Consider the following 27,992-nt stretch of genomic DNA (forward strand, 5'->3'; position numbering starts at 1 on the left):
AGCAGCACTATGCTATGCTGAGATAAACGTTCAGTTAAGAGTACATCTGTTTTCCATTTCACTGACATGAAATAGCAGCGGTGTAATTCAATGCATTGAGTGTTAATGTCAACAAGCTCAGTATAAACACCTGATCCCTAGGACTCGGGGCACTGAAGGAATTAATAAGGAACAACGATGAAGAGACAGCTACCTTGTTATCATGGCTGACTGCACTGTCAGGTGTGGAAGTCGTGATCTCAGGTGTCGACGCTCTCAGATGGCCTGGGCTCATGATACTGGGCTTGGCAACCCCAAAGCAAAGGATCAGGTAGTTTCTCCATAATGTTACATAGGTCTCCCCACTGCCAGATGTGCCAGTCTTCTTTGCATTCACTGGACTGCTGGTAAAATGTGTTTAAATGGGAATCTTAACATTCGTTTGTGGGAACTGATGTCAGTTATATAAAAAAAAAAACATGACACTATTAGGGATATATTTAAAAACAGAAAAAAAAGTGTTTTGTACTTCCTGAATTTTCAGCCAAATCTGAGGACACTTACTTTGGGTCCACGAGGGGCATCAGCATCTGCAGTCGAGTGAAAGCATAAGGCCAGGTGTAGCTGAGAGCTGTGGGGCAGTGCTTTGGAAGGTTGTCTTGCTGGAGGAGGCTGTACACACACAACACCCAGGGGTCCTTCACAGACTGGGCGAAGAGCCAAACATGTGAGGGGCTCATGATGTCGTACTGACTGTTGACAAGCGTCGCATTCCACTCCACGAGCCACTGAAGGTCCATGTGGTGGCCAGCTGGCAGTGTGGCCTGCAACAAACCAGTGACACAGCAGGTGCAAAGGTTAGGGGTGGTGAACAAAACCGATGATTTAAAACCACTATAACCAGTATATGAAGGAGACTGAGATAAGCAATAGCAATTCGACTTCTGGTGTTCAGTTTGTAAATCCCACAAAAACATAGATTATTAAAGATATATGATTTCAATGTTAACAAATTTATCTTTGGGCTCAAAGGAACAGATTTACATACTCAAGTTTCAATGATTGTTTTAACATAGATGCAACGCATCTATGCAAACATAGATGAAATTCATTTTCATTGTTAATTCACTGAGAAATCAGCAGGAGACCAGATTCAAATTATTTTAAACCTGACTGTGTTTTACTCGTGACTGGCAGGTTGACAACAAAAATGCTGAACAAATCTGTTAGCAGTAAATGCACCATGCTGATATCAGCTCATTTTGACAACAGCACCCTCGGTGAAAAAATTTTTACCTATATTTGAATTATAAGCGGGATGTTTAAAAGGAAGTGCGAAAAAGCACAGATATGTAAGGATCTCCATAGAACGAAGCTATATTTTCTATGACATACCAGTGGTTCATTCAGTCAGTGAGAGTGCAGGACTTTCGGAAGATTACAGGAAGGCTGAATGAAGGGTAGCAGAGTGAGTGTTTGACATATAAGATAATAAAGCTTAACATTAGTGGAAGCTATTTGCACAGTTTGAAATCATCTGCAGCTGAAACAATTTTCAGCTCTAGCAGTGTTTTGAATTTGCCGTTAGTCAGCGAGTGCAAGAAATTACTATAGCTGACATCTCATTGTATCAAATAATGGCACTGAAACAAGAAAACTAAATCAACTTGACACATATGAACTCTGTGTTAATAATAAAAAAAAAATAACACCACTTACAAATCTCACACATAGAATAAAATATTGAACAATTTTAAAAACAACAAAGCAAACAGTGCTTTATTTGTGCTTTTATTTATCTGATTTTTAGCATTAAATACTGAACAAACTAAAGGATCCCTACTGAACTAGTTCTGTAGTAGCTGGCAACTAAGTTTTGTTTAAGAACAATTTGTTTGGCCAGAAACTGGTGATTTAAAGGGAATCGGGACATTTGACTCAAATCTTAAATCAGCTATTATCTTGTTCTCAACGAAGCTTAATGCTTTGGAAACTCCTCACCTCAAATAAAGTCAGTGAAAAAGAAAATAGAATCTAAGCAAAAAAAAAACAAAAAAAAACTTCTCATCTTGATAAATAGCACTGGAGCTGAACCACTGAAAGAACTTACTGCATCAGAGACAGCTACGTTGATAAATCTCTCCATGATAACAGGGCTGAGCTGATCCATGATCTCTATCATTGGTTTTTCATCATCCTGCAGTTTCCAAAACATAAAACCAGAATCTCAAGATCAAATAATCGCCTCAACTACATTTTATCCTTTTTGCGTGGTTTGGATTTATCTTTGGTTTACCTCCGACTGTCCTATCGTCATGTAGAGACTTCGTATCTCTTTGAGTATAGCGATGGCGACTCTGCGGGTGCTCAGCTGGCAGGAACAGAGCAGTACGAGTGCCAGTCCCTCCACAGCGTGCAGCACAGTGGATTGAGGACCTCTGTCTACAGGGGTCTTGTGGCCCGAGCACGAATTCAGCAGCTTTGAAAATGGAAACAAATGTTAAATTCTTACATCTAAAAATAAAATCTTCTTATTTAAAATATCTACAGCAGGTGTGCAGCAGGAGTATTAGCTTCAGGAAAGGAAGTTAACCCATTTTCTGCATTATATTCATAAACTACAGATCACCTCAACAGTCTGCAGCTTTGAGAGGTCATGGCTCCTTCCTGGAGATACCAGGGATATTCTCCACTGTGTGAGCAGCTGTAGCAGTAATTTGAGGGAGGTGTCTAACAACCCCTGGTGGGTGTCTTGGACTTCACGCAACAGGAAGTTAGTGAATCCAAATAGAACATCGTCACGCCAGTCAGAGAAATCCACCAGTAGACTTTGCAAGGAGTTCTGGGCTATGAGGCGAAGTTCATCATCCATGTGGATCGTCAACCTGGCAAACGAGATAAAATCCAAAAGTTGTCATGCAGAAAGTTTATCTGTAATTTAATTTGTTGAAGTTCAGCAATATGAGGTAGATACCTATTCTCTGATCTTTTCTACATAGATGGTTTCTGCAAAATGAGTGACTCACCGTGAGAGCAGGTCGATGAGCTCAGGTTTGGACATCCCATCAGGCAGGATGCGAGGAATAGCAGCGACACACGTCCTAAATAAATCTATCTTCGGCTTCCTTTCACCTCTGATAAATCACATTTAAAGAATGATAATGGCTTTAATTTAGTTTTGTTGTCAAAACCGATCAATTATTCTGATATTTAAAAAAGCAAGGTAAGTGACTGTGGACTAGTAGTTCTTGATGCTGATCAAGAACTACTAGTTCACTAGTTTTCTTACGTGATCATGTCCTCGGGCTCCTTATTCAACATCTGAGCGTTTGTCATCATCATGCAGCGTCCCACCTCCTTATCAAGGTGTCTTAGGATGTTGTCAATTGCTTTCCGCACATGAACATAATACTGGGACATCCCTGAAGAAGAAGGCAAGTTAGAAAATTGTAATCTAATTAGAAACCACAACATTAAGGGAACCAAAAAATCTCAAGTTTGGAAATATTTTTACCAGAACATTCAACATTAAAATAGCTTACTTTTCACAAAAAACATCACTCAATCAGTCAACATAAAAACTCTAAAATACAACTTTTGTAACATTCCTGATCATGGTTTGTCTCTCTTACCAATGACTTTGGCCTCCTCATCAGTCAGCATTTTGCTTAAGTATATCTTCTTCACTCTGAGCGTGTTACCAGAGGGCAACGAGCTACCGGTATTTGGCATGGGAGGCTCTCCATCCTTCTGCTGCAGTTTGTCAGCAATGACCAGGAATGCTCTCAGACCGATATTCATTCTCTGAGCAGAAAAGAATAAAACGTTAAACAGTTTTCAACACAGCATTCAGTCCTGGAGAGCTTTAGTGGAGGAAATTAAAGAAACAACAGAAACTAATAGGAGGTCACCAAACAAAAATGCATGGGGCTGTAATCAACTTGAACACAACAATTTCTACACATATTTTCTCCTATTGTTTAGCATTATATAACAACCTTCTACAGGTGGATATATACCTCAGGAAAAAGAAAGCACAACTTTCAAATGGTATCTTTAACATAAACAAATTTCCCATCATTATTTTTCCATATAGTTTTTTTTGGTAAAAACTGATAAAGTAGATCACCAACCTCAGGAATAAGACTGAAAGCTTTAGCAGGTTTTCCAACCCCGAGGAGGTCAAAGATTATTTCTTTCATGGCAAAATCCAATCTTTCCTGCATGAAAATAGGACAAATGTGCTTATTTCACAGATCCTACTGTGAGTGTCAATCACAGTAACATGTACTGACAGATTGCAGCACTTTGCATTTACCTGTGCAATAAATTGAATGATTTTAACAAATATATTGAGAGGCATGTCTCTCGGCACCACACTGCGGGAACCTTTAGGGAAAAGCGTTGAGACGATGGTGTTCAGACGACTGTGAACACACAAAAAAAGTTATTTTATCAAATGAAGATATTAATGGGAGTTATATGTACATTTTTGCAAAATGTATTTAAAATCTGAGAGTTGCTGAAACTCTTCTGTAAACCTAACTCTTTGTGGACTTTGTTCAGCCTGGTAAAAATATCCACAGTGCCCTGCAAAAGTATTCTAATACCTTGAACTGCTTCGCATTTTGTCACAAAAACTTAATGCTTGCTTTTTGTACAAATAAAAATCACAAAAGTGTGCCATGCATTCGTATTTGGCCCCTGTGAGTCAATACTTTGTAGAACCCCCTTTAGCTGCAATTATAGCTGTTGCTTTCTGGAGGTATGAATACATTTTTAAGGCACAATTTATTCTTTGTTACTAAAATACTGCACCACCAGGGAAAGCATCATTTGAGTAATGAGGCACGAAACTACTGTGAAAAAGCCATTTGCAATAAAGATGGGTAATAGATTTACCCTTGGGTTGCAGTGTTGCTTTCACACTTTATTCTGATCATGTAAACCCACAACAGGCGATACAGGGACTCCAGAGCAATACGAGCCATTTTAGAATCTCTATTCTGCAAAGTAAAAAACAAACAAAACATTGCTGTAAAAACCTGAGCAAAGATTTGTAGTTACTTTACATTTATATTCATAGTTATAAATCATTCCTGCAGTCATGCTCTTATCCAAAGTATCCAGTAAAGTGAACAATTTTAAGAATCAATACAAAACTTCTAACATAGTACCACAATCTAACTTCACAACTGGTTTCCAAGTTACCTTGAGATTTGAAAGACAGTTGTTGAGGAAGACATGCCATCTGTTAAGGAAGAACTGCTTCTGACTAACACACAGCAGGCAGGTCACCAGTGGATAAAAGGCCTAGGGAGAAGAGGGAAAAGGTTTAGACTACAGTTTAGTTTTAGTTTATTATCTATGAACTGCATCTGCATACATGCATTTAAATTCTGACTTCTCATGAAGACACAGGGTGGTTTTCGTCTCTTATGTTATTTACTAATGACACACACTTCATAAAATGTATCTGCTACAACTACTGCTTCAGGAGAATGTAGATTCCTGCAGTTTCTTCAGGGATGAGTTTTAATTATAGCCCTTTGGGGAGTTGGGGCTTTACACCTACTAGCATATACAGCCCTGCTTTCATGCTTCTTTTTATGCTCCGGATGCCCTTATAAATTATTTGTAGTTTGAACACATTGTGAAATAAGATTACACAAGTGTGACCTTGAGGCTTCTCTGCATGTGTCTGTGCCACTGTGCAGCAGAGGCAACCCTGATAAAACCAGAGGATAAAAAAAAAAAAACCAGGCTCAACAGTCAGTCTCTGTTGGCTGCTCTGTAACTAACCAGTGAGTGCTTCTTTCTTGAAGACAGATCCAGAGTTGTGTCGTACAGGCTGTCCACAAAGTTCCTCAGGCAGGGTACGTTCACTTCATTCTTCACAGCCTAGGTCAAGATCAAGATTAAAGTTAAACATCAAGGTTTCTGTGTAAAAGCAACAGGAATTACAATCTAGGGAAACATCAGTCATGGTGACATGACGAAAACCAGGCCCAAATAAAAACTAACAGTTACTGTAGTAGCATAATGTTACACTAAACACATTTATTTATGGTTTGAACAATAACACATTAAGAAAAAGAGGGTTTCACAAAATCACTTATGAGCCCCACTGCTGTTAATACACTGTCAAAAAAAACAGTCACATTCTGGATTTAACAAGGCAAATAGGTAAGAGTTTCCTATTGGAAGATTGCAGTATGGATAATTATGTTTGAGCTTGCAACAAGTTATTTCACCCTAATCAGTGCAATGAATAGCTTCTCATATGTAAACAATGTCAGAAGACAGATCCTGTGGTTGCGGAATAAATGGCAAGCAATTTCAGAAATTCAAATTATCTGCCTCTTTTAAGCAAAGAAAACATCTAAGGAGACTGCTGACATACTAAAATTTGTTTAAGAACTGTCCAACAAATTGTTAAAAAATAGAAAGAAAGTAGGAAACCATCTTGTTCGCGGACAACATGTGGTCAGAAACATCTCTTGAATGATCAATAATTGTGTAAAATGTTTTGGTAAAATCAAATTGTAAAATCACAACAGCAGTACTCAACTAAAAGTAAGAGCCTTTCCATGTGTATCATGAAAATGAATTTAGAGGGTTGGGACTAAACCGCTGTAAGAAAACCACTGATCACAGACACTAAAAAAAAGGCTCCTGGGGCAATGGAACAAGTTCATGTGGTCCAAAATTAACCGTCCTCCAGAGAGATGGGCACATCAGGGTGAGAAGAGGTGCACCCATCATGCATAGTGTCTTCTGTACAAGGCTGAGGGAGCAGTGATTTGATCTGGGGTCACTGTAGTTGGTCAAGTCTAAGTGCATTATGTGCCCAAGGAATGAGCTCAGCTAACTACCTGAATATACTGAATGACCAGGTTGTTCCATTAATACATTTCTTCTTCCCTGATGGCACGGGCATATTACAAGATGACAGTGCCATGATTCATCCAGGCTCAAATTGTGCAAGAGTGAGATTTGGGGATGTGCTGGAGAAGAGTTTGCGACTCTACCATCATCTCTATGAGATCTTGGCCAAATATTAATGCAACTTTGGACAGAAATAAATAACAAATGTAACACTGGTGAGGCTTTTCAAAAAGACGTCACAGTGAATGTCTGCTCTAAAAAACATGAAGTCATTTCAGCAAAGTATTAAGAGTGTGTGACTTTTCTTTAGATGGGCACTACAGTCCACTTTTACCAACAGGGCAGGACTTGGTGTTTTCCTACAACAATTAATAACTTGGCAGTACACAAAGAGAGGGATATTTAAGCATTCCTCTTTGTACTATCTCTCTGGAGTCCTCCAGATTCCTGGGTCCTCTCTTATGCATTCTTCTATTCATCTCACCCTGCAGGTTTTCTAAAGGATTTAGGTTTGGGGACTGAGAGAACCATGAAAGGAGGAAGATTTTGTCTACTGAACCATTTTTGTGTTGGTTTGACCACATATTTTAGATTTTTGTACTATGTTGGTGATAGTAGGAAAGCAAAGGCTTTTTCTTGTCATGTCTTCCAAATAAAACGCGGATTCTCATCGAGAGTATGTCAGGTACGGTGTAGTGGAGGACCCCAGAAGGCAGACGAGCAGGAAGCATAGGTGGTGAGTAAACTGATTTAATAAATAAAACTCACTTAAGCAGGTGGTAGCAGAAAATGGCATGGAAAGGCAGGCATTAATCAGAGGAACTGAAAAGTGATACGTAATGTTTCCCCGAGGAGTAAACAGAACAGACTTGTATATTTGGAGCATGAACCAAGTGAAACAAGGAAGCAGATTACAAGATGCAGGTGGACCGAATGAAGCTGATTGCTAAGGTTTACCAAGGCAGGGAGAAACAAAACGTAACTGGGCAAAACAGAAATCTAAGAACATAATCAAAAAACATAACTGTAACAGAACATAAACCTGAAATCACTAGGAACTGAAAACATCCACAAGAAAACAAACCTAAACAACTACAGCACCACCTCTAAAACAGAAAGAGATTTCAAAACTCAACTGTGAGAACAAACAATGAGAAAAACCAAAAACCAAACACTCCCAAATCATAACAGAGTAGTGAGTTCGGAGAAACGGGCCTTTGTACACCAGGGAAACATGGGTTACTTTTTAAAACTTGGGACTCACTACAACATTTCTTTTGCAAGAATTTACACAGTTGGGCAAAATCATTGAGGAACCACAAATCTGCAAGTTTGTCACGGGAACAGACCCGATCCGACCAAAGGCCCATTTAATATGCATGAATCTCAAGGTAATGTTATGTGAGTACCGATCCAACTGCAAACATGTTCAGCTAACAGTAGAATAGAAATATATCATGAAAACAACAATGGAGATGAAAACAAAGAAACATAAGGTTTTATAAATTATAAGGAAAGGTATCAATATAAATTGTTCAATTTTATCATAGGTTTCTGAAAATTTGGATGCAAACCAGATTTACAACAAGTATATATAAAAGAAAAGGAAGTCAGCTGATAAAAATAAAAAAAAGGATGAGCAATAATAAAACATTTTGCAAACTGTCACTGTTTTTGACTGTTTTTATTTAGGGCTTTTTATTAATAAAACAATTTCAAAATAACTTTAATGGTCTGTTTTTTAATGTTATGTACGATGATTTTCCATTTTATGAATATCACATTAGGCCAAAATAGATTATTAAATTAATAAAAATGTTCTCATTTACTATTAAAAAAACTGATTTATCAGTAAGAGGTGGAGCTGGTGGCTGATTTACTTCTTCCTTTTCTTTCTTCTTCTTAAATATTTTATTGATGGTAAATGACAACTTGTTGTTTTACCGCCACAATCTGTTATGTTTGTTACCTTTTTAAAATGTCTCCCCTGCAAGAAACTGTGCAACAAAATGCTTCTGTTACATTTATTAGAAGAATTGTCATGCGTGCCAATAAGAGTGGCAGCAGTGATCTATTAAAAATCGAAAAAACAGCATAAAAACTGCATGGTGGTTTTTTTATGCACAAAATTTGTATTTAGATCACTCTTTTACAACAAGAACATAAACGTATTTTGGGGTATTTCACATATCTTTACCTTGGGTGAATAGTGGGTTGAATATGAATGTGTAATTATTGTATTATCTACATGATAAAAAAAAAACTTACTGCAGCAACAGGCACCAGGATCTCAACAAAGACACCAGCCAGGGCATGCTTAATGTCCTTATCTTTCACTTCTAGAAAATACTGGGCGCACTCCTGCAAACACCAGTGCAACAGATTGTAGAGTTATGAATTCTGAAAAAATCTTCATAAGTCAAACAATTTCTGAAGCTTTTTAGGCTTAAAGACATTAAAAGAATTAAAACTTCAATATCAACACAGGGTAAACAAGTGAGTTAAGAGAGGAGAGCATTTGAGCCATTGAGGTATATTCACACAGTAAATTCTGTTGCACCTGCATGAACTGAAAAGAAGCTTCGAAGTCTTCGACGGGATACATCTTCACCCGGAAGAACTTGACCCCCATAATGAGGCTGATGGTGCTCTGAACGACATATGGACTTTGCTCTTTCTGCCGCAGCTCCTTCAGCTCAGTCATAAACTTCTTCTTTACAGCAGGAAACCTGAAAAGAAATTATATGAACATCTATATAAAAATGTTTGCACTACCATAAAAAAAAATAAGGTAAGCTGAGAGTTGTGACAAAAATGAAAGAAAATGTTAAGGTTTAGAAAGCACACCTATGAAAAAAATGCTTCTTCTATCAACATTCAGTCTCAGCCCTAAGATGAATTTCTCAACTATTTGCTTAAATTATACCAGAAGGTATAATATGATTATAATAGTATTATACATTTGGTCTGAATCAATTGCAGTAATTCTTAACTGGTTAGCTCTTGACTGATGGTTAAAGAAGGCAAATAAGTAAAAATAAGAACAGGAATCTACATTTAATTGAGTGAAAATGCCATTAGCATGTCTGAAGATATTTCAATCACAATCAGTGAGAGTTTTCAGTAAAATCTTTGAACCTATCTCTCCCTCTTCAGGGAAAAAAACTGAAAATATAGGCCTACCTGAAAAAAACATCTCATACAGGAAATTAAGCAGAGCATAGTTTGAAAGGAGGCATGCAGCTCCTATTTCTATTTTAAGAGTTTCCTCCCTGCTGCAGTGATCCTAAAAGTTCAAATAAACCCATTAATTTCCAGTCCTAGTTTGGCATTAACACGACCTGTCTTAAAGGGTCTTTCAGAGTCATGAATCAGAAATATTTTCCAGAAAGCCATCACACAATATTAGTTCACATGACAGTTCAGCAAAGCAGAGACTAAAAATAAGAGAAAGAATGAAAAATAAGAAAGATAAAAATGTCCTGCTTACTTGGACTGGGCCAATACTCCTATGACTTCAGCATAAAGGTCTGCTACAGTGTGCATGTTTCCAGTGTTAGGACCATGATATCTGTTATGAAAAGATACACAGGGTGTTGTAAAGGTATTGATGCCCATTGAACTTTATGACAATTGTTTATGTTACAACTACAAAATTAGATGGACTTTATTGGGGATTTTATGTAATAGATCAACAAAAAGTAGCACTTGAATAAAAAGAAAGTCTGAAATCAAGAGTCTGAGTGTGGCAAGAATATATAGGCTATTCAACCCCCTTCACTTTGGCAGAAAATTCCAGTGCAACCAATTGCCTTCGGAAATCGTCTGATTAGTACATAAAGTTCATTGAGTGCCATCCACCAAACAATGAATGGAAAACATTAATCCCAGTTGGTCCCAGGGGGCCCATGGTAACTCTGTAGGAGATGTAGAGATCTACAGCTCAGGTAGGAAAATGTGTTGACCTGACAACTATTTCCTATAGTGATAATATTTTTCTGAAAATACATCAAAAAATGTCTTAATGATTCATAGACATTTAGATTAAATTTTGTATATATGTGGCTTAAAGTGAAAGGATTTTTCTTTTTCTTTTTTTTTTTTGCTTGATTATTGGCCTTTTTTTTGGTTATTTAAAAGTAGGCAGACAGGAAGTGAGGTCCTGGGGTCAGGACTCGAACCAAGGACAGCTGCGTCGAGGCAGAAGCATAACCGCTATGCCATGTGCCGCACGCAAGTGAAATATTTTTTTAAGCTAAAATTGATTTTAAACATTTATGAGAAGTCCAAATGTAGACCTGTTTTAGCTGAGTGTGAATAGAGCAACAAAAGAAGAAGCCAGTCACCAATCTGAAACTTGTGAACCCTTCCATTACCATTGTTATGTTTCACTAAATGAGCTAGTATTCAGGTTTTTCTTATTGTTGCAATAACATAAAATCCCGAGAAAATACAACGGAATCAATGGTTTTAATGTGACAAAATGTAAAACAATTCAAAATGTAAGTTATTTTACTAGATACTGTAGATTTGAAAATAAGAAAAAAATATATTTGTTCTTGATCTAATTAGATCTTACCCCTCTTTGTATTTAAAGTGCTTAAAGGCTAAGTTAATGACTTCATTCACCAAACCATCGAGGGCAGGGTACAGCGGCATCTATTTCAGAATTAGGAAACAACAGAATGAGATTGAAAGTGTTAGATCTCTAAATAAACAAAAAATAATACTGTTGTGAGATATACGGTTAAACAAAAGTCACCTGTTTCAAAACTTCAATAAGTACAAGAGAGAAGATGAAGTCAATTGCCAAATCTCTCCTTTCAAGTAGATAATCTCTCTGCTGCTCATCACTGTTGAAAAATAAAGGTTTTGTTATGATTATGAAAACATTTTTTTTTTAATTTTAACATGCAGTAAACTAATCTCAAACTAATCTCTTTTAATGTTCTCACTTTTTGGATTTTGTATTGACTCTTGGTCGGTATTCGTACAGCTCCTCCTCAAGGCCGTTCTGTCTTTTGTACCAGTCAAACAAAGTGCGCAGGATGGAGGGAAGACTGTACTCAGCCAATGAGCTCATGGCGCTTATCAACTAAAGGAACAAGACATAGATGGTGCAAATGAGCATTAGTGTTCAGCAGTTAACATACCAAAGCCAGAGATAGCAATCAGAGCTTCCTTTGTTTATTTGTGCAGCAATTTCAACTAAGACTTAAACACACATAGCAGATTTATTTGCATCTCATTATGATTCAAGCATTTAAAGGTTAAATGGAGTGAAACTAAATCAGAGCACTTTTAGGACTAAATGAAAGGAATGAAATGAGATTATTGGGCGAGCTGGTCCTCTGTGGTACCGTGCCCATGGTGTAGCCACCCTCAATGTTGGGGGAGGCATCAGTAAAGGAAGGAACAGGCCGGGCACACAGGAAGGGAGGAGAGTCTGGTTGGATGGGGAACACAGCAAGCCCTTCATTCAGCACCAGGCACCAGAAGAATCCAGGCTCTGTGAGGTTGCTGAGCAGCCTCACGTAGCAGCACAAACACACCTCTGTGGCTGTGAAAAGGCCTTCTCTGCAAAGCCACAAACCTGTAGGACACACCTTGTGCTGAGCTAGAGCCAAGTAACAAGGTAAACACTCGTGGCCCCTGAATGAATCTAAAAGATCTTTTAGGGATGTGAGCAGAGCTTTCACCCATCAACCTGTTCATTGCAGTACAGTTATATTTCAGATGTGAAAATGTATGTGCCCATTCAAAGGTGCATTAAATATCCTGTAATATAATGGTAAATCAAGCACTTCTTCTTGTTAAAAGCACTTTACTGCACTTACTTGATCAAATTGAGGATTTTCTCCCCGTTGTAGTGACTTTGTTAACGGCTTTTCCTAAAACAAAAAAAGAACTCATTTACATCTCAGCCTTTTAATCAAAGAAACAAAAATATACTATCTAAAGTTTTTGTTTAAAGCTCTTGAATTCCGCCAAACTTTCAGAAATGAAGTGAAAAATTGTTCATGGTGTTCAATGGTCAAACATACAGCCTGAGCTGCAAAGGAATGGTTCAGACCAAAGCATATAAATGTTTTTGAAGGGCCTAGTCACAGTTCAGATTGAGAATATGTAGCTAGACTTGAAAATGTATGTTCACAGATGCTTTCTGTCCAATCTAACCTAGCTTGAGCTACTTTGCATAGAAGTAATAAAAAAAATCTGAAAATATTTTATAGATTTGCAACGGTAATAGAGATGTACCCCAGAAACCATGAGGCTGTAATTGCAACAAAATGTTGTTCTGCAAAGTAACTCATGGGGCTGAAGAGAAATGGAGACCACATTGTTCAACATTTACTGGAAATAAGGGGCTGTGACAATAAAACAATTCAAAACATTTAAAAGGGTATACTTTTGCAAGCCACTGTAATTTAATAAATAATGTAAACTAAACAATTCAAAGATTATAAATTGCTACCATCAAATCTAAAGCATTTGTTATCTTTTTGTCTCCTTTGCCTTTTCAAAACCCAACCCTGGGGAATCTCATCAGCCAAACAGCAGGTCAGAGCACTTTACTTGCTGATTAATCCAAAATAGCTAAAGGTCTGATGCGTGTGACACTGACATTGTGTGGGCTGGTGGCAATGTTCTTCTCTCTCGCTTGCAGCTGGATCAAGTTGCTAAGCTCAACCTATGTTGAACCTTTTAGTTTTCAACAAATGCTTGCCTCTATTGGAGTGACAGTAAGGTTGATGCTTTCATCAGGGACAAGGACAGTTATTTTTACAGATACTTAAGCACATGTCAAGTTAAAATAATTTTTTTATTTGTTCTGTTTTAACTAATAACATTTACAGACCCATGAGCATTATGCGGGTTTGAGATAAAATATTTACTTCAATAATAAAAGTAACAGTGTGCCAATAACTATGAGCTGAAATTCATTATTCTGACTGCTTGTCAGAGGAAAAATCAAGAAAGGAAACCTCCTTTCTACATTCCTCTACAAAGTATTACAAAGAGACCAGGAACTACACACTTTCCCTGCATATTTAACACTTCCATGCTGACTGAGGTCACAGATTTGCTGCCTCCTGTAAATAAAGTTCCCTAAAATGGACAATAGCTTGTCCAAAGTTCCCTTAACAATACAGAGCCATGACTAAATACACAGTGTATTAATCTGATTTAAAGTCAGATAGGAAGTATTTCTGGCAGACATGTCATCAGAATTGTAAATATGATAGTTAAGCCCCGAGTGTCTCCCTGCAACATAAAACAGTTGGTGATTTCTATCTAAATTTCAGTGTCAGTTTTGAGAGCTTTGCCAACATCAACATGCAATGGTTTTTCCCCATCAGGCTAAATATTTCCATACTAAATTACCAATGTCAGCAATAGACGTTATTGTTAGCCCTACAAATTTTTTAAAATATACTTTCTCAATTTTATTCACAGCATTTGTTTTTCATTTTTAAACAAACCAATTCAAATATTTGACATAACAAAACATTTGGGCTACAATTACTTCTCTAATTAACTTAGTAATATTAGTTAGGCTGTCAAAATGGCTGACATTGCTACCATATCAATCATATTGCCATGATTTCCTCATTTGTCATGTTCTCAGTTTCAAATAAATTGTCATTATTTTAAAATTAGGACAAATATCACAATATTACTATACTATACTATACTATACTATACTATACTATACTATACTATACTATACTATACTATACTATACTATACTATACTATACTATACTATACTATACTATACTATACTATAAATATTGGACCTTTACAGCATATTTTAAGTAGCTTTAATACAGAACACAAACTATCTAAGAACAATGCTGTTTGGAATTAAAAACTTTTGCTACAACACTTTAAGAGTAATATTTTAAAACATAAACAGGCAAAAAAAAAAAAATTGCACAAAAATGCATTCATCAATGCATCTATTTTCTGGACCCAAACAATTCAGACTTAAGCATATCCCCGCAACTTAGTGAGAGACAGGATAAACTTTGGACAGCTCACCCACCCATCACAAGGTCAAGACCACTCAAACTTCAACCACTCAAATGCTGTCACACTAAGGGTTTATCAGAGTCACCAGTTAACTAACATGGTCAGTCTGTGGACTGCGGAAGGAAATCAGAGAACACAGAGTAAACCAATGCATGTAATAGAAAAACATGAAAAATTCGACACAGAAAAACTCTAGCTGGGGTTTAAACACAAGACCTTCATAGTATGAGGCCATGGTGAAGACTGAAAAGATTAAACATAAATAATATTTCTGTTACATAAAACAGGGAGGGAACTTGCCGTTTTCATTTTGACTTTGATTTCTTCAGCTTCACTACCATCCTGCCTGAATTTACTATGGTTTATGGCACAATGAATGAAACCCATAAGGTGTATATATACTACACACCTTCTGAAATTAAAGATATTGGGGTTAGTGCCAGTTTTTGATATGGACCATATGAACAGCTGCCCAGGGAGGCATTGAAAGGAGGGTGCACAATCACCAGATAAAAAATCTTACTTATCTGTTAGATGCTCCTTAAACAGTTTTTGTATGTGCAATCAATGGTGAGCTAAGAATAATGAGACTATTGTGCAGGACAGCACTGCATTTTATCTCACCCCAGAATTTTGATGATTTCCAACATTTTGATTGGTTGGGGGCAGCAAAAAGAAGAGCTGGCCTAGGGCACCATTCATGCAAGAACCACTGGTAGGAGTAGACAGTAACAGCAAGTCCAGGTGACAGTTGAAGCATATCTGCTGATAATACGACTATGACAAAACATTTCACTCCATCATACTGTCATACTCTTCTCACTTACCAGCGGCTCAGCCATGATAATGCGGATCTTGCGCTCAGAAATGGTGGTGAAGTTGGCAAACAGGCTCTTGAGGACGTACTCGCCCGGCCTGCTCTCTGGGTCGATGCTGATGGGCATCATGGTTTGTGGACTTCTCTCTCCTTGAGGACAGCTGACTGGAAGGATGGGAGGTTTACTGTATCCGTTCCCCACAGGTGAGGCTGAAAAACAGACACAAACCCACACATATAAATTGAGAAATAAATAAAGGTCACAAGTCCATATAGAAGAGACAATAAGCAGAAAAGCCATTCAAGAGAATTTTCCAAACATGGAAGAAATGTTCCCAACATGTTGAGCATTCCACAGCATGACTGTCCAAAGGGCAAGGCTTGCCCTAAGTCTGTTTTCCTTTCCTGCAGTTACACAGAGCAGGGCGCAAATGGAAATTGAAACATCACAGCCGGCAGCTGGTGTTTTCATTTTGTACCAGCGATGTCATCGGCCCTAGAAGGAAGCAGGAGCCTTGAACATGTGACCATCTTCAGACAGTGCTGTGATTTGGACAATGTTTAAACAGAGGTAGCTTGATTTAGTCCATAAAAACCCAATTAGTCAGTAGGGTCAGTAGGTGGTTCCTCAGATAAAGTAGGCAAAACAAACAACACACTAATTTAAGTACTTCATAGTTTTACAAAATTCCTGAATACCTTAATGGTTAGGAATTTGTTTTCTTGATTTGGCATGTGAGCTAAGACAAATGAGTTACCAGGCCACTCTGCTTGGTCTGAAGTTATTACATTTTTCTATCTTAGAAATGAAACAAAAATCCCTGGTGACTAATTTTGGAACTTTTCAACTGCCACATAGTTGTTATACTTTTTAAAATTAATCTAATCCTTCCTCACTGTCTTTCACTGAGCCTACCCCAAAACTGTGAAGCAGAGACAAACCTCAGACAATGAGAACCTGGGCTAATAACAAACCTCACAAGTTAAAAAATTTACAACAGTGTTTCACTCTGCTGCCTCCAGACAGAAAATATCTTAAAATAGCACAGAAATCAGTGCAAGCAATAAATTACATGTTTACATGTGGATGAAATGACTATGAGTGGACAAAAGAGGCAGTGAAATATGTCGGTCACACAACATATAACGGTAAAACTGTTAAAGGTCCATATTGACATTAAAAAAGGACTGAAAATGAATACTGAATGAATCTATCGAACGGTTCTGTAATGTTGTCCAATAGATTACTAGACAGTTTTCAACTTTATTTACTGTGACTGGGAAAATTTTCTCAGAAATTGAAAAATCCGATTTTTCCTACAATCATAAATAATACTACCAGGTCAAGCTGATACTTTGGTTTGCCTGCTGTTGAAGTTTGATGAAGTTTCAGGAACAGAAAGGTGACTCAGCAGAGGAAAAGTAGAGATTGAAAAAGCCATGTTAAAGGAAATGGTGTTTTCTACAACATATTGAGAAATGTCAGTGGCTGATACTGGTTGCGAGAGAGAACAAGACTTTCAGCAGATAACAGAATGGCTGAATATAGCACAGCAAAGTTTAATCCTTTCAAGCTTTCAACCATTTGTTAATTTGAGAATGTCCACAGTCTCATGGAAATTTCAGATTGAATATAACTTTAAATTAGTAATGCTAGCCACACTAACTGCACTAATTCCTACTATAAAATGGTAAAATCCAACAAGAATTTTGTCTTTGCTTTGAAATTATAGTCATAAATATATTAGTTATTTAAGTGTGGCATTGCTTTTCAGCAATTGCTCTCATGATTTAAACAATTGATGACTGCTCACAACAGTCTTTCTGTACAAACTTATTTTACCACATGAATCATCATCAAGTGAAAGAAAGTGCATACCAAAGTGAGGGGAGATTAAATTTCACACAACTTGCGTAAACAACAGAAAAGATAAAGATTCAAGGGTTCTTACTAATCTGCAAACAAGAAGCAGTAGAGTTACTTGGGTTCCATTACATGTTTTCCTGCAGGTCATTTCAGGACATGAACCATTTAAATACCTTCCAAGGAATGCCCTGTGTGTGACAACCTTCTATGGCTATCCAAACATGCTTTGCTCATTGACAACAAACTCAGCACCTACCCAGTCCTTTGATGAAGTTGATGACACTGGCCTTATTCCAGCAAACTGCATTACTGTCCATTGTGGCGACGGAGGACATGGTATCTAGGATTATCCTGAGTTGTGACAAACGCTAGCAGGATTCACCAACTTCCAGATCTTGTGTGTCTGCTGGTTGTGGTCTCGTGGGTATAGTTTCCATGGTGCGCAACTTGCAACAGCGGGTGTGTTTAAAAAAGAGGGAGAAGTGTTTGGAATAGGAGACCACGCAGTCTCTACTGTAGATCAGTCTTCCTCTCTCACTCTGTGAGCTCCCTCTGAGATGGCTTTCTCTAGCCTTGTGACCAGCCTTTGCCTTCCAAGAGTGAAGGTCAGGAGGGAATTTTTAGCTGCACAGAGATGAGGTCCAACATGCTATGATAGCATAGCTGTGTGGCTATATTTATCCAGGCATAAACACTATACTTACAAACAGCCCTCCCTGTCCTCCACATCTGTGATTGTAAAGCAAGAGGCACAGACCACCACAGTGTAAACACCACTCTTCATCAGGCACTGATTCACCAACAATCCCTTTCAATTTATGCTGATGATGTTTTATTTTAAGTTTGTCATAAAGGGAATGATTTTACGTAACAGGAATTGGACAGCCTCTGCCCAACACTTTGAATTCATAACAGCCACAACAAGTTGAACAGAATAAAATCAGCATACAATTTTATCAAACATTTCCCAAGCCAATGACATTAATCTCAGATGAGAGATAAAGAAAATAATTTGTGAAATTCAAGCCCTTTTTCTGCTACTCTGGGTCCTGTACAAAGTCTCAGAGGTGGCATGTGACTCTGCAAACAAGGAGCTCGGCCACAGCATACATTACATCATCGCCAAGCTGGAAACACCCTGAGAATGGTGGTGATCCTCAGAGAACAATGCAAGCAAGCTAACAAGTATCTTGCTTGAACACAGATTTATATTCAACTACCCTGCTACACACACACACACACACACACACACTCTTGTTTTGCTATATGTAGTGAGGACCATGTGTTGACTCCCATTGACTTCCATTGATTTTCAGTCATTTTCAACCCTTTCTATGCCCTAACCCTGACAATAACCCTAAACTTAACCATTACCAGTGCATGTCTAACCCTAACCTTAACCTAAACCCAATTCACATGTTAGTCCTAAACCTAACCGTTAGCAAAATAGGTCGTGAGGACCAGCAAAATGTCCTCACTTTGGTACAAACGGTCCTCAATTTGATGGTGAAATCGGGAAAATGGTTCTCACTGTGATGCCAAGACAGGAACACACACACACAGATGTGCACATATGAATTCCAGTCAGTTTTATTCAGTTTTATTTATATAGCGCCAATTCACAACACATGTTGTCTCAAGGCATTTCACAAAAGTCAGGTACATACATTCCAATTAATCCTAACCATTGAACAGTGCAGTCAGAGTTAGTTATTTATTCAAATTGGATAAAAAGTTTTTCTGTCTAAGGAAACCCAGCAGATTGCATCCAGTCAGTGACTGGATATGAAGTAATGTAGTCTTAACAATTATCTCTTCAAGTACGAAAGCCAAATTGTACAGAACTGTATTGCTATACAGTCCTGTACACATTGCCTTGCAAATGTATATACCTGTTGAACTTTTTCACTTTTTCATGTTATAACCCAAAACATTTATAGATTTTGTTAGGAATTTAGGTGATAGGCCAGCACAAGTGGCATATTTAGTTAAGCCTAAACTTATTCATACCCCTGGCAGGATTAGGTTTAAAACATGATCTATTTAGAATTTGTTTCTTACAAGATATGTCACAGCCATCTCTTAGAAGGTAATTAAACAATGTAAAAGGAATATATTATTATTTCTACGCTTCTCAATATTTGAGAGAAACACAACTCAAACCTTATAAATGTGGAGCCGCATTTTACATTATTTCACTGTTTGTTTGACAATTTATCTTTGCTGATGATTTCCAAATTTTTTGAGGTTTGAAGGACCTTCTTGTCATCACCCTAATTTTCATGCTGGGCCACTCCAAAAGCTTAATATTATTTTCATTTTAGGGCATGTCTACTATGTTTGCGCATCTCAAGACTTACATTTTCCTTCTTTTTAAAACCTTGGTCAGCTTGGCTGGAAGGGAGTTGGATTTAGGTCTGAACTTTGACTGGACCATTCCAACACTTGGATATGTTTTGATGTAAATGTGTTGGGTTTTTGTCCTACGTCAAGATAAACATCTGCCTCAAGTCTTTTTCAGCCTCTAACAAGTTTTCTTTCAGTATGAAAGCAGCATCTCTGTCCCTGCTGAAGAAAAAACGTTCCCACATCATTAAGCTACCAAAACTACACTGGAAAGATGTCTCACCATAGGACATTCTTCCACATGTTTGTTTTGTGTTTTACATAACTCTTAATGGCTTTCTTTCACCAATGACTTTCTTCTTGCCGATCTTCCATACAGACCAGAGTTGTGGAGTGCACAACAAATAGTTGTTCTGTTGACAGATTCTCCCACCTGAGCTGCCTTTCTCTGCTGCTCCTCCAGTATTTGCTGTCCTTGCATACCCTATCAGTTTAAGTAGATGGCCATGTATTGGGAGGTTTGCAGTTGAGTCATACCTTTTGCATATTTGGATGATGGATTGAGAAAAGATCTTTAAGGTGTTCAAAGTTTGGGATATTGTTTTAAACCCTATTTTAATCTCCAAAACGTCATCGCTGATCTCTCTGTTGTGTTTTTCTTGTTCTTCTTAATGCTGTTTGTTCACTAATGTTCTACAACAAACCTCTGAGAGGTTTGGCTGTATTTATACAGAGATTAGATTATACACTGGTAGACTTAATTTAATCATTAGGCATTTGGTTGTAGTGGATTTTATTTAAGGGTACCAGAGCACAGGGGTGAATACCTATGCATGCCAAACTTTTTAGATTTTTATTTGTTAAAGAATCTTGCAAACCATGTATCATATTCCTTCAATTTCACTGTTCGGCACTGTTGTCTGCTGGTCTATAACTAACATAAATGGGAGTTTGCGGCTGCAAAATTATAAAATAAAACAGGTATCAATACTTTTCCATGGCAATGTATCATTTCTGCAGGGAAAGAATATAGAGAAAGAATAAGAAAGTGACAATGTTTTATTTTAAGCTTTAGACCAAAGTTTCAGGAAAAGAAAATAATCAACTAAGCATCTAGATAAGCAAGATGTGATAAATATTGATTGAGCATTTTACACAAATACCATGTTCAAACTTTACAAAAAGACAACAGACAGTTTGAGCTACTGGAACAACATTATAAATCAAATACAACAATGCAAGTTCAGGGTTTAAGTTTTAAAAACTAAGAGAGAAGAGGATTCAGGGAAAAACAGATTAAACTGATGGTCTCATTCTGTTGACTATTAATTGTGCTTCTGAGATCATGTTGAGAGTGGCTGCCTGCTGAGAGATAGCATTTCAGTTCAATTATATAAGTGAGCAACAGTTTAAAGCCTACATTTTACTTTTCTGTATGTATAGATCTAGTTATTGGAAAGAAAAAAAAACTTTAAATACTACTTTTTCAATAGATTGAATATATGCAGTACATGACAGAGAATTAGCCCCACCTAAACAACAAGTTTACTTTTGGAAGAGTGCAGCTGTAGCTTAACCCAGCAGCTCTTGCTCTGATTGGTTGAAAGAGGACTGACCTTCAGGCACTGTGGACACCAGACCTGACACGGTAGCTGCACAATACCAGCTCTGTGCTGCTGTCTGTCACTGTTTTATCAGAGCTGAACATGCTTACTTATTAAAGACCACTGTCCAAAGGATTTGAAGACTCTGAACCTCTCAGTCAGAATTCTAACAGTATCTGAGCAACAGCAGAAAACATATTCAGCCTGATCATTTTGTAAAATAAATAATTAAAAAAATGTATGTACTGTTTTGTTCTTTTAAAAAGTGGAAATTATTTTTTTAAATGTTTTTAGGCATTCACAAATATTTTTTTTCTATTGTGTAATCCTTTACACAACACCTTATAAAAGCCGATATTTATTGAAAATATTAAATACTGCTGCACTGCTATGCTTGGGGCTTTATCATTGAACCACAGTTAAGCACTGTGGCAATTTTGCAATATCATCAGGAGATGGTTCAATGTTGAACGTGTAGAGATGGACACCTTGTTTTATGGCATCTTGTTACAAACTCATTTAACTGAAATATGAAAGTAGAGTTGTTGCATTTCTTATTCTACATTTTATTTCTATTTATTTCAAATACATTCGCGTTCACTGCAGATTATTTAAATATGCTGAAAGTGATTAGTTGCTACATTCCTCAGTATATTATTATTGCTCCATCCCAGCCTTGTGGGTTGAGTGGAGGGCAGCAAAGCTGCTGGCTCTGGACAGAACATGCAACCAAGCTGAACCTCTTCTAATCCTATTACTGCAACCTTGCATTAAATAAGATCTATTTGGACTTGCACAATGGGCTGGAACGAAATACTGCTAAGGTTTATGAAGAATCAGCAGAAAACAGAAGAATCACCATCAGCAAAAGTAATAATGCTTAGGTGAAACAGAAACAACTCTGAGCATCTTTCTTGTTGTGAGTAACCAGAGTTACTCGCAAAAAGCAAATTGAAACTCTTTACAATGATCCACTCTGTTACTAGAGGTATGTTGTGAATTCTTTTCCAGGTTTGCAGCATAACCATTGTAATTTAATTCAAGAAGCAAAAGTATGTCCCAATCACAGACCACAACATTGCGCTAAAAGGTCAGATTTGCAGCAGAGTTGCAGCCTCAGTTAGTCATCTCCATTTGCTGATCACAACAACAAGAGACAAGCTGCTACTCACTTCCACTCAATGATTTCAACAAGGACTTGATGCTGATTTCAAAGAAGCCCGAGTCCTGCTGGCTGGTCATGGTTGCAGCTTCCTGCTCTCCCCTCTAACTGTGGTTTTCCTTTAGCAGAATCAGCAGCAACAGCAGAGGCACTTGAGCTGGGACTGGCGTGGCTGTCACCCCTCTGTGACGCACACAGCGCTGTGCAGACGAGACCCAGAGAAAACACTGTTGCACTCCTTTATTTCCCCCTCCTATCTGGTCCTATCTTTGGCTATAAGTCCCGTTACTTTCCCACTCATCGCACCTCCCTCCTCACTCTCTTAACATCTCTCTGTCCCTCTAAAGCTTTGGCAGGCGGTGGGCGGCAACACAAGCTGCCTTTAAATAACTGCGCGGAGGCTGAGAGTGCAGGAAGCAATCCTCTTAGCGGAGCACGGTTAATAATAACTACTGTTTTCTCTGAGAGAAGGGCCTGATGATGATGACAGCAATGCATTTGAGTATTATAGCATGACTGGCACAATATTACAGGTCATCAACATAAAGAAATGAAGGGATATGGGAAGCATGAGATTTTACAGGAAACACATGGAAATGATTAGTAAACGTATGTAATTTGTTGAATTCAGATAATGTGCATCAAAGCAGGAGAAAACTGTAGGTCCTGAACCTGATCCATCTTCACAGCACCATAAATACTGTGCAATTTCTTCGTTTGAATAAATATAGATGTTTCATACGTTGAATAATAACCATTTTTCACCACATAAGTAAAGCAAGGCCATTTTAACTGATTATTGTCTTAAAATCTGAGATGCCCCAGTCCAGAATTTTTTTTGCAGCACATTTTGTCAATACCTTTATTTGCATTAATATTTACTGATAATAACACAAGCGTCAGAACAACATATTCATGCCTATACTAACATAATGGTACAGAGCTGCTAAATATATAAACAGAGTGCTGAGACTAAGGGAAGGGGTGTGAGAGATACAATGGACTATAACAGTAGTCTAAATAAGGTGTTCAACTCTTTAATTTTATTAGGATATAAACATTTTTTAATTTATTATTATTTAGTGGGGAAAATAGGAGTCAAAACCGTCCCGTGTCTAATAATAACAGTGCTGGTAAATATGTTTTGCTTGTTTGCATTATGAAGTATTATACCAAAATGTGAGATACTCTCCGATTCCACCTTTATAAATAATTAAATTATCAAGAATATAATTTTAAGACAATGAGCAAAGTTGTGCAGCAAAACTAAAGAATGGTTTAACTTACTTTCAGAAAATGTTGAGTAATAAAATAAAATATAAGCTTTCTGCTTGTTATGTTTATGAAGATAAATAGTTGTTTCCAACAATCATAATATTTAAGATGTCAAAGTGAATGTTTGGACCCAATTCTAGGATAAACACATACTCCAATCTCCCTTCAATGCTGCCTCCCAGCGCTCTTAGTGTAATCCTATCAGAGCTCTGTCTGTCCATCAAGTGACAGTCACTTGAACTTGATTACATAACACTCTACCATGTAAAAGCTTTCACTGATGCTGGCACTGTCTGGTAAACACAAATTTCAGCACTCAGTTGACACAATTTTGATAAACACAGCACAGTTAGCCTCTTCTTGGTGGCAGATCAGTTATATGGCATAATATTGTTCATATATTTACCTTGTAGAAATGAATCAATCATGGTTTACTGAACAATCCTGATTTCTGGTTTTTGCGGTGTTATGACCTACTAATTTCAGGTTGTTTTTGCCAGTTTTGATTTTCCTTTCAAGGGGTATAAACACCTAGGCACTCACTTGTGTAGAGTTTGTTTGTAAGGAATAAATAAATGTAAAATCAGTTGTAGAAACAATTGATAAAGCTATGTCTGTTATAGGTGATGCCTCATCAGAACAGTATAGTAGCAGTATAGTAGTCTTTACTAGGTCATCCCCGTGTTGGGATAAAATAAGTGTTTTTTATCAATAAAAAACATTACTGCAGTGTCATGAATATCATTAGTGAGTGAGTAAAGTGTAATAATAATAAAATGTAGTGTGTTATTTTGTTGCACTTTAATTCTACCGGGTTTTCAATCTTATAAATAGCATAAATCTTATTAAGTAAACAAGTAGCGAACTGGGACTTAGTATCTAAAAATGTCTAATCTCAGATGACTTGGATAAATATCAGAGGCATTGCAACATTCCTAGTAAACATAATTGAAAGAATCAGACCTATGTGATGTTACTTCTAAATTCATGTGATAACACGCAGGTCTGCTCTTTTACTGTACAGTTATTGTTTGCACAGACTGTGGCATGTCAACGCCTTTATAACAGGCAAACATTTGGAAATTTATAGGACAAACATCAATTTAGCGCCTCAGTTTACTCCTAAATGTATTCTTATTGGGTAAGTCTTCAGTTGTTATAGGTACCTTTGACCTCTCAGTAGATATTTCCCCCTTCCTACAGTAACCACAAACTATTTCCATAATGCGTACAACAATACTACTGTTTATCAGAATCAACAGATTCCTAAGTCAGCTCATTCTGCTACTGTTCACTATTTGGATGATGGGTTTCGGCTTGTCGGGAAAAATGTTTGACTCTGTTTCGATGTTAAGGTTGAGGCATGTTTCATTTCCTCTGAGCAGATTTTACTTTTCATTTGCAAATACTTTCCTTATTATGGGAAGTCAAACATCTCATTACTGGAGGAAATAGTCTGTTGGATTCTTAAAATGAACAGAGTTCACTTCTATGACTGTTTTTGTTTTTTATTTATAATCTGGTTTGTCTGACTCATCTAGTCAGATAAATGAGAATCTCTGTTTTTAACTTGAGGTAATTAAATAAGTTACCGTAGTCAGACCTTTGAGTTATGTACCTAAAATAACCTTATAGCACTGGATGGCTCACTGTAGGAATACACTTTTTTTTCCAAGTTTATTTTTTATTTATCAGATATGTATTTTATAGATCAGAGATTACAAAAATTTAAACTCCTATCATCAACAAACACCAAGTCCACCTGGACCGAGTCCGCAATGCATGAGCTGAGGCTCAACCAACAACTATGTGGGAAACCTGAACACAGCACAGTGCGCTGATGTAACAATTACATCTTTCAAAACAAAATACTTTGTTTCTGAAACACAAGAACTCCTTCAGTAAATTTTATCCACACAATTAGCTAAAACTGCAAAGAAAATCGGTTATGAACCGAATTATCACCAAAGTATATCAAAACAGAGAGGAAGCTAAGGTAAACATAGCAACTCAGCAAATATTGCATTAAGCAAAGATCCTCCTCAGATTAAGATGCATATGTACCAAAGACCTTTGTAGCCATAAGTGCTAAGCCTGATAGACCGCAAGAAATAAATGATGAAGTCATGCATGTTTTAGTGCAAGTGTCATTAGGACATCAAAGCAGCTTTCTAAAACACTGTTAACTCAGACATGCAAAATATGAGTCATCGAAAAACTGAAGATAAAAGGAGAAATATGAAAAATAATAATGAAATGCACTGTGAATTTTAAATTTATATCCGAAGAGAATGTTTCTTTACTTTTACATAAAACACATCTGCTGCTTCTGTTAATAATAAACAATAAACAGGTAGACTTTGTCAAGTTTTTAAAAACACAAACAGAATCAATTGGAGGCATAAAGTTTCATTTTCTTTTGTTTAAGATCTAACCAACTTTACAAAAAGAGATTTTCACATCAGTTGTTACACTATATACCTTTGATCTATCTGAAAATCTGATTTGGACCTTTGAACACAAAGTTTGTGAGCTGCTGGCACAGAGGCTATGGTAAAACAGGTTAGTAGAGGTGCAAACACTTACTTTTTAATATCAAAAATACAACTGATTATAAAAAAGGACAATATTTGAATTGTGTTCCTATCACCTGAAAAGCAGCAATATCTCTTCTATGCAGCATGTCTCAATTGAAAGAGACCGTTCATAAAAAAACATTCTGTAGTTATCAGGAAATTCAAAACCAATGTTTATGACATAAAACCTCATCAAGATTTATCTAAACGCGCCAAATGCGCCAATATAACTTCTAATAAATGTAAAGCAGAGCTGGTTTACTGGCATAGCAGATAAGATCAGTGTCAGATATTAAGAAGCAGAACTGTCTCAATAACAGACCCAAACTCACCATATTGAAGTTTTGTTTATTGGAACCTTCTCCACCCTCCGTTGTACACTTAAAACATCAAATGAGTACATCAGATACGTATTGCTGACTAAAAAAAACGCTTGTAAACTTGTTTTCCTTGTTTAATGTAAGTGGGCAAAGCCATTAACACATTATGTACTTATTAAAAGTATTATCAAGCTCTGATGGAGTTGAGGAATGTGAGGTATGTCTGTCCGGTTGAGCCATTTCTGTGGTTATCAAGTTGAAACTTTTAACTCCCTTCCTCTCTTTCCCCCGTGCCCCTCATTACTTTATTTTCTTCTATAAATCTGATCTTTTTATTTCATGTTATTACTGGTTTTTGCTACTCATGTTCTCAAGAAGGCAGATATGGTTAGATTTTTGGGGAAGTGTGGTCAGATATAAGGCAAATTTGTGACAGTGAGGTCAACTACTTAGAAAAAATATCCACTGTATTGCCTAAATGTCTGAGTCCATTATTAACAAGCCACCGAATTCCTGCGTAAAGATTACACATACTTTAGGGAGGTGAGGAATTTTCCAAAGTGATGCAAGTAACGACCAACAGAATAAGAATTAAAATCTAATTCTCATTTCCACAGATTAAAATAGTTCAAACAGGACCTACTTTCAAGAATGGTGGGCCTTTTCTTCTGGCGGATCTTCTTAAATTTCCCTCTGAAATCTTTGGGTGGAAATGGATCCAGGGGTGAACTGGCAATGTGGCTCTGGATGACTTCACCCAGCTCCTTGGAATGATTTGTTTCCATCTCAGCCATGTCTTTCACAGCACTTTTTTCTAAAGACATGCTGAATGGCAGGAAGCCCAAATGTCCGTCTTTAGGTCCACTAACAGACTCATTGGAAGAAGCTCCAGCTTTTTCCACTAGTTATTGGTGCAGATGTTCTTCTGTCTTTTCTTCGTCAACTATAATCCTTTTTTAAATTCTAGCTGAATCAGCTGGTTAAAGATGCAGCCAACCTCCTCAGTTTCACCTCTTACATTATACTTTATAATCTCTGCACTTGTCAGGGAAGTCCAGCAACAGTAACATTCATTCACTGGGCAGGTATTGGATTACTTGGAAAGCCCCTCCTCTTTTCAGC

At 37.2% G+C, this 27,992-nt stretch overlaps 1 protein-coding gene across 2 annotated transcripts in view; it reads right to left on the reverse strand.

Moving 5' to 3' along the window:
- frya (furry homolog a (Drosophila)) overlaps positions 1–27,785 on the reverse strand; it is a 59,193-nt gene extending 31,408 nt beyond the window's left edge. Inside the window, exons 1-22 of one of the 2 annotated variants that reach the window (XM_047390997.1) lie at positions 27,514–27,785; positions 15,731–15,930; positions 12,705–12,758; positions 11,823–11,962; positions 11,630–11,720; positions 11,447–11,526; positions 10,358–10,438; positions 9,428–9,596; positions 9,136–9,228; positions 5,782–5,880; positions 5,191–5,292; positions 4,882–4,985; positions 4,298–4,406; positions 4,113–4,199; positions 3,612–3,783; positions 3,269–3,401; positions 3,006–3,113; positions 2,609–2,864; positions 2,276–2,458; positions 2,090–2,176; positions 544–803; positions 194–383 (exon numbers count right to left, since the gene is read on the reverse strand). In XM_047390997.1, coding sequence (XP_047246953.1) covers positions 194–383; positions 544–803; positions 2,090–2,176; positions 2,276–2,458; positions 2,609–2,864; positions 3,006–3,113; positions 3,269–3,401; positions 3,612–3,783; positions 4,113–4,199; positions 4,298–4,406; positions 4,882–4,985; positions 5,191–5,292; positions 5,782–5,880; positions 9,136–9,228; positions 9,428–9,596; positions 10,358–10,438; positions 11,447–11,526; positions 11,630–11,720; positions 11,823–11,962; positions 12,705–12,758; positions 15,731–15,930; positions 27,514–27,694 — 2,979 coding nt within the window. In that variant the 5' untranslated portion in view covers positions 27,695–27,785. The remainder of the gene's footprint in view (positions 1–193; positions 384–543; positions 804–2,089; positions 2,177–2,275; positions 2,459–2,608; positions 2,865–3,005; positions 3,114–3,268; positions 3,402–3,611; positions 3,784–4,112; positions 4,200–4,297; positions 4,407–4,881; positions 4,986–5,190; positions 5,293–5,781; positions 5,881–9,135; positions 9,229–9,427; positions 9,597–10,357; positions 10,439–11,446; positions 11,527–11,629; positions 11,721–11,822; positions 11,963–12,704; positions 12,759–15,730; positions 15,931–27,513) is intronic. The other variant, XM_047390998.1, reaches the window with a different exon arrangement.
- Between the last annotated feature and the right edge of the window lie 207 nt (positions 27,786–27,992).

The sequence above is a fragment of the Girardinichthys multiradiatus genome, chromosome 18, assembly GCF_021462225.1.
Source record: "Girardinichthys multiradiatus isolate DD_20200921_A chromosome 18, DD_fGirMul_XY1, whole genome shotgun sequence".
NCBI lineage: Eukaryota > Metazoa > Chordata > Actinopteri > Cyprinodontiformes > Goodeidae > Girardinichthys > Girardinichthys multiradiatus.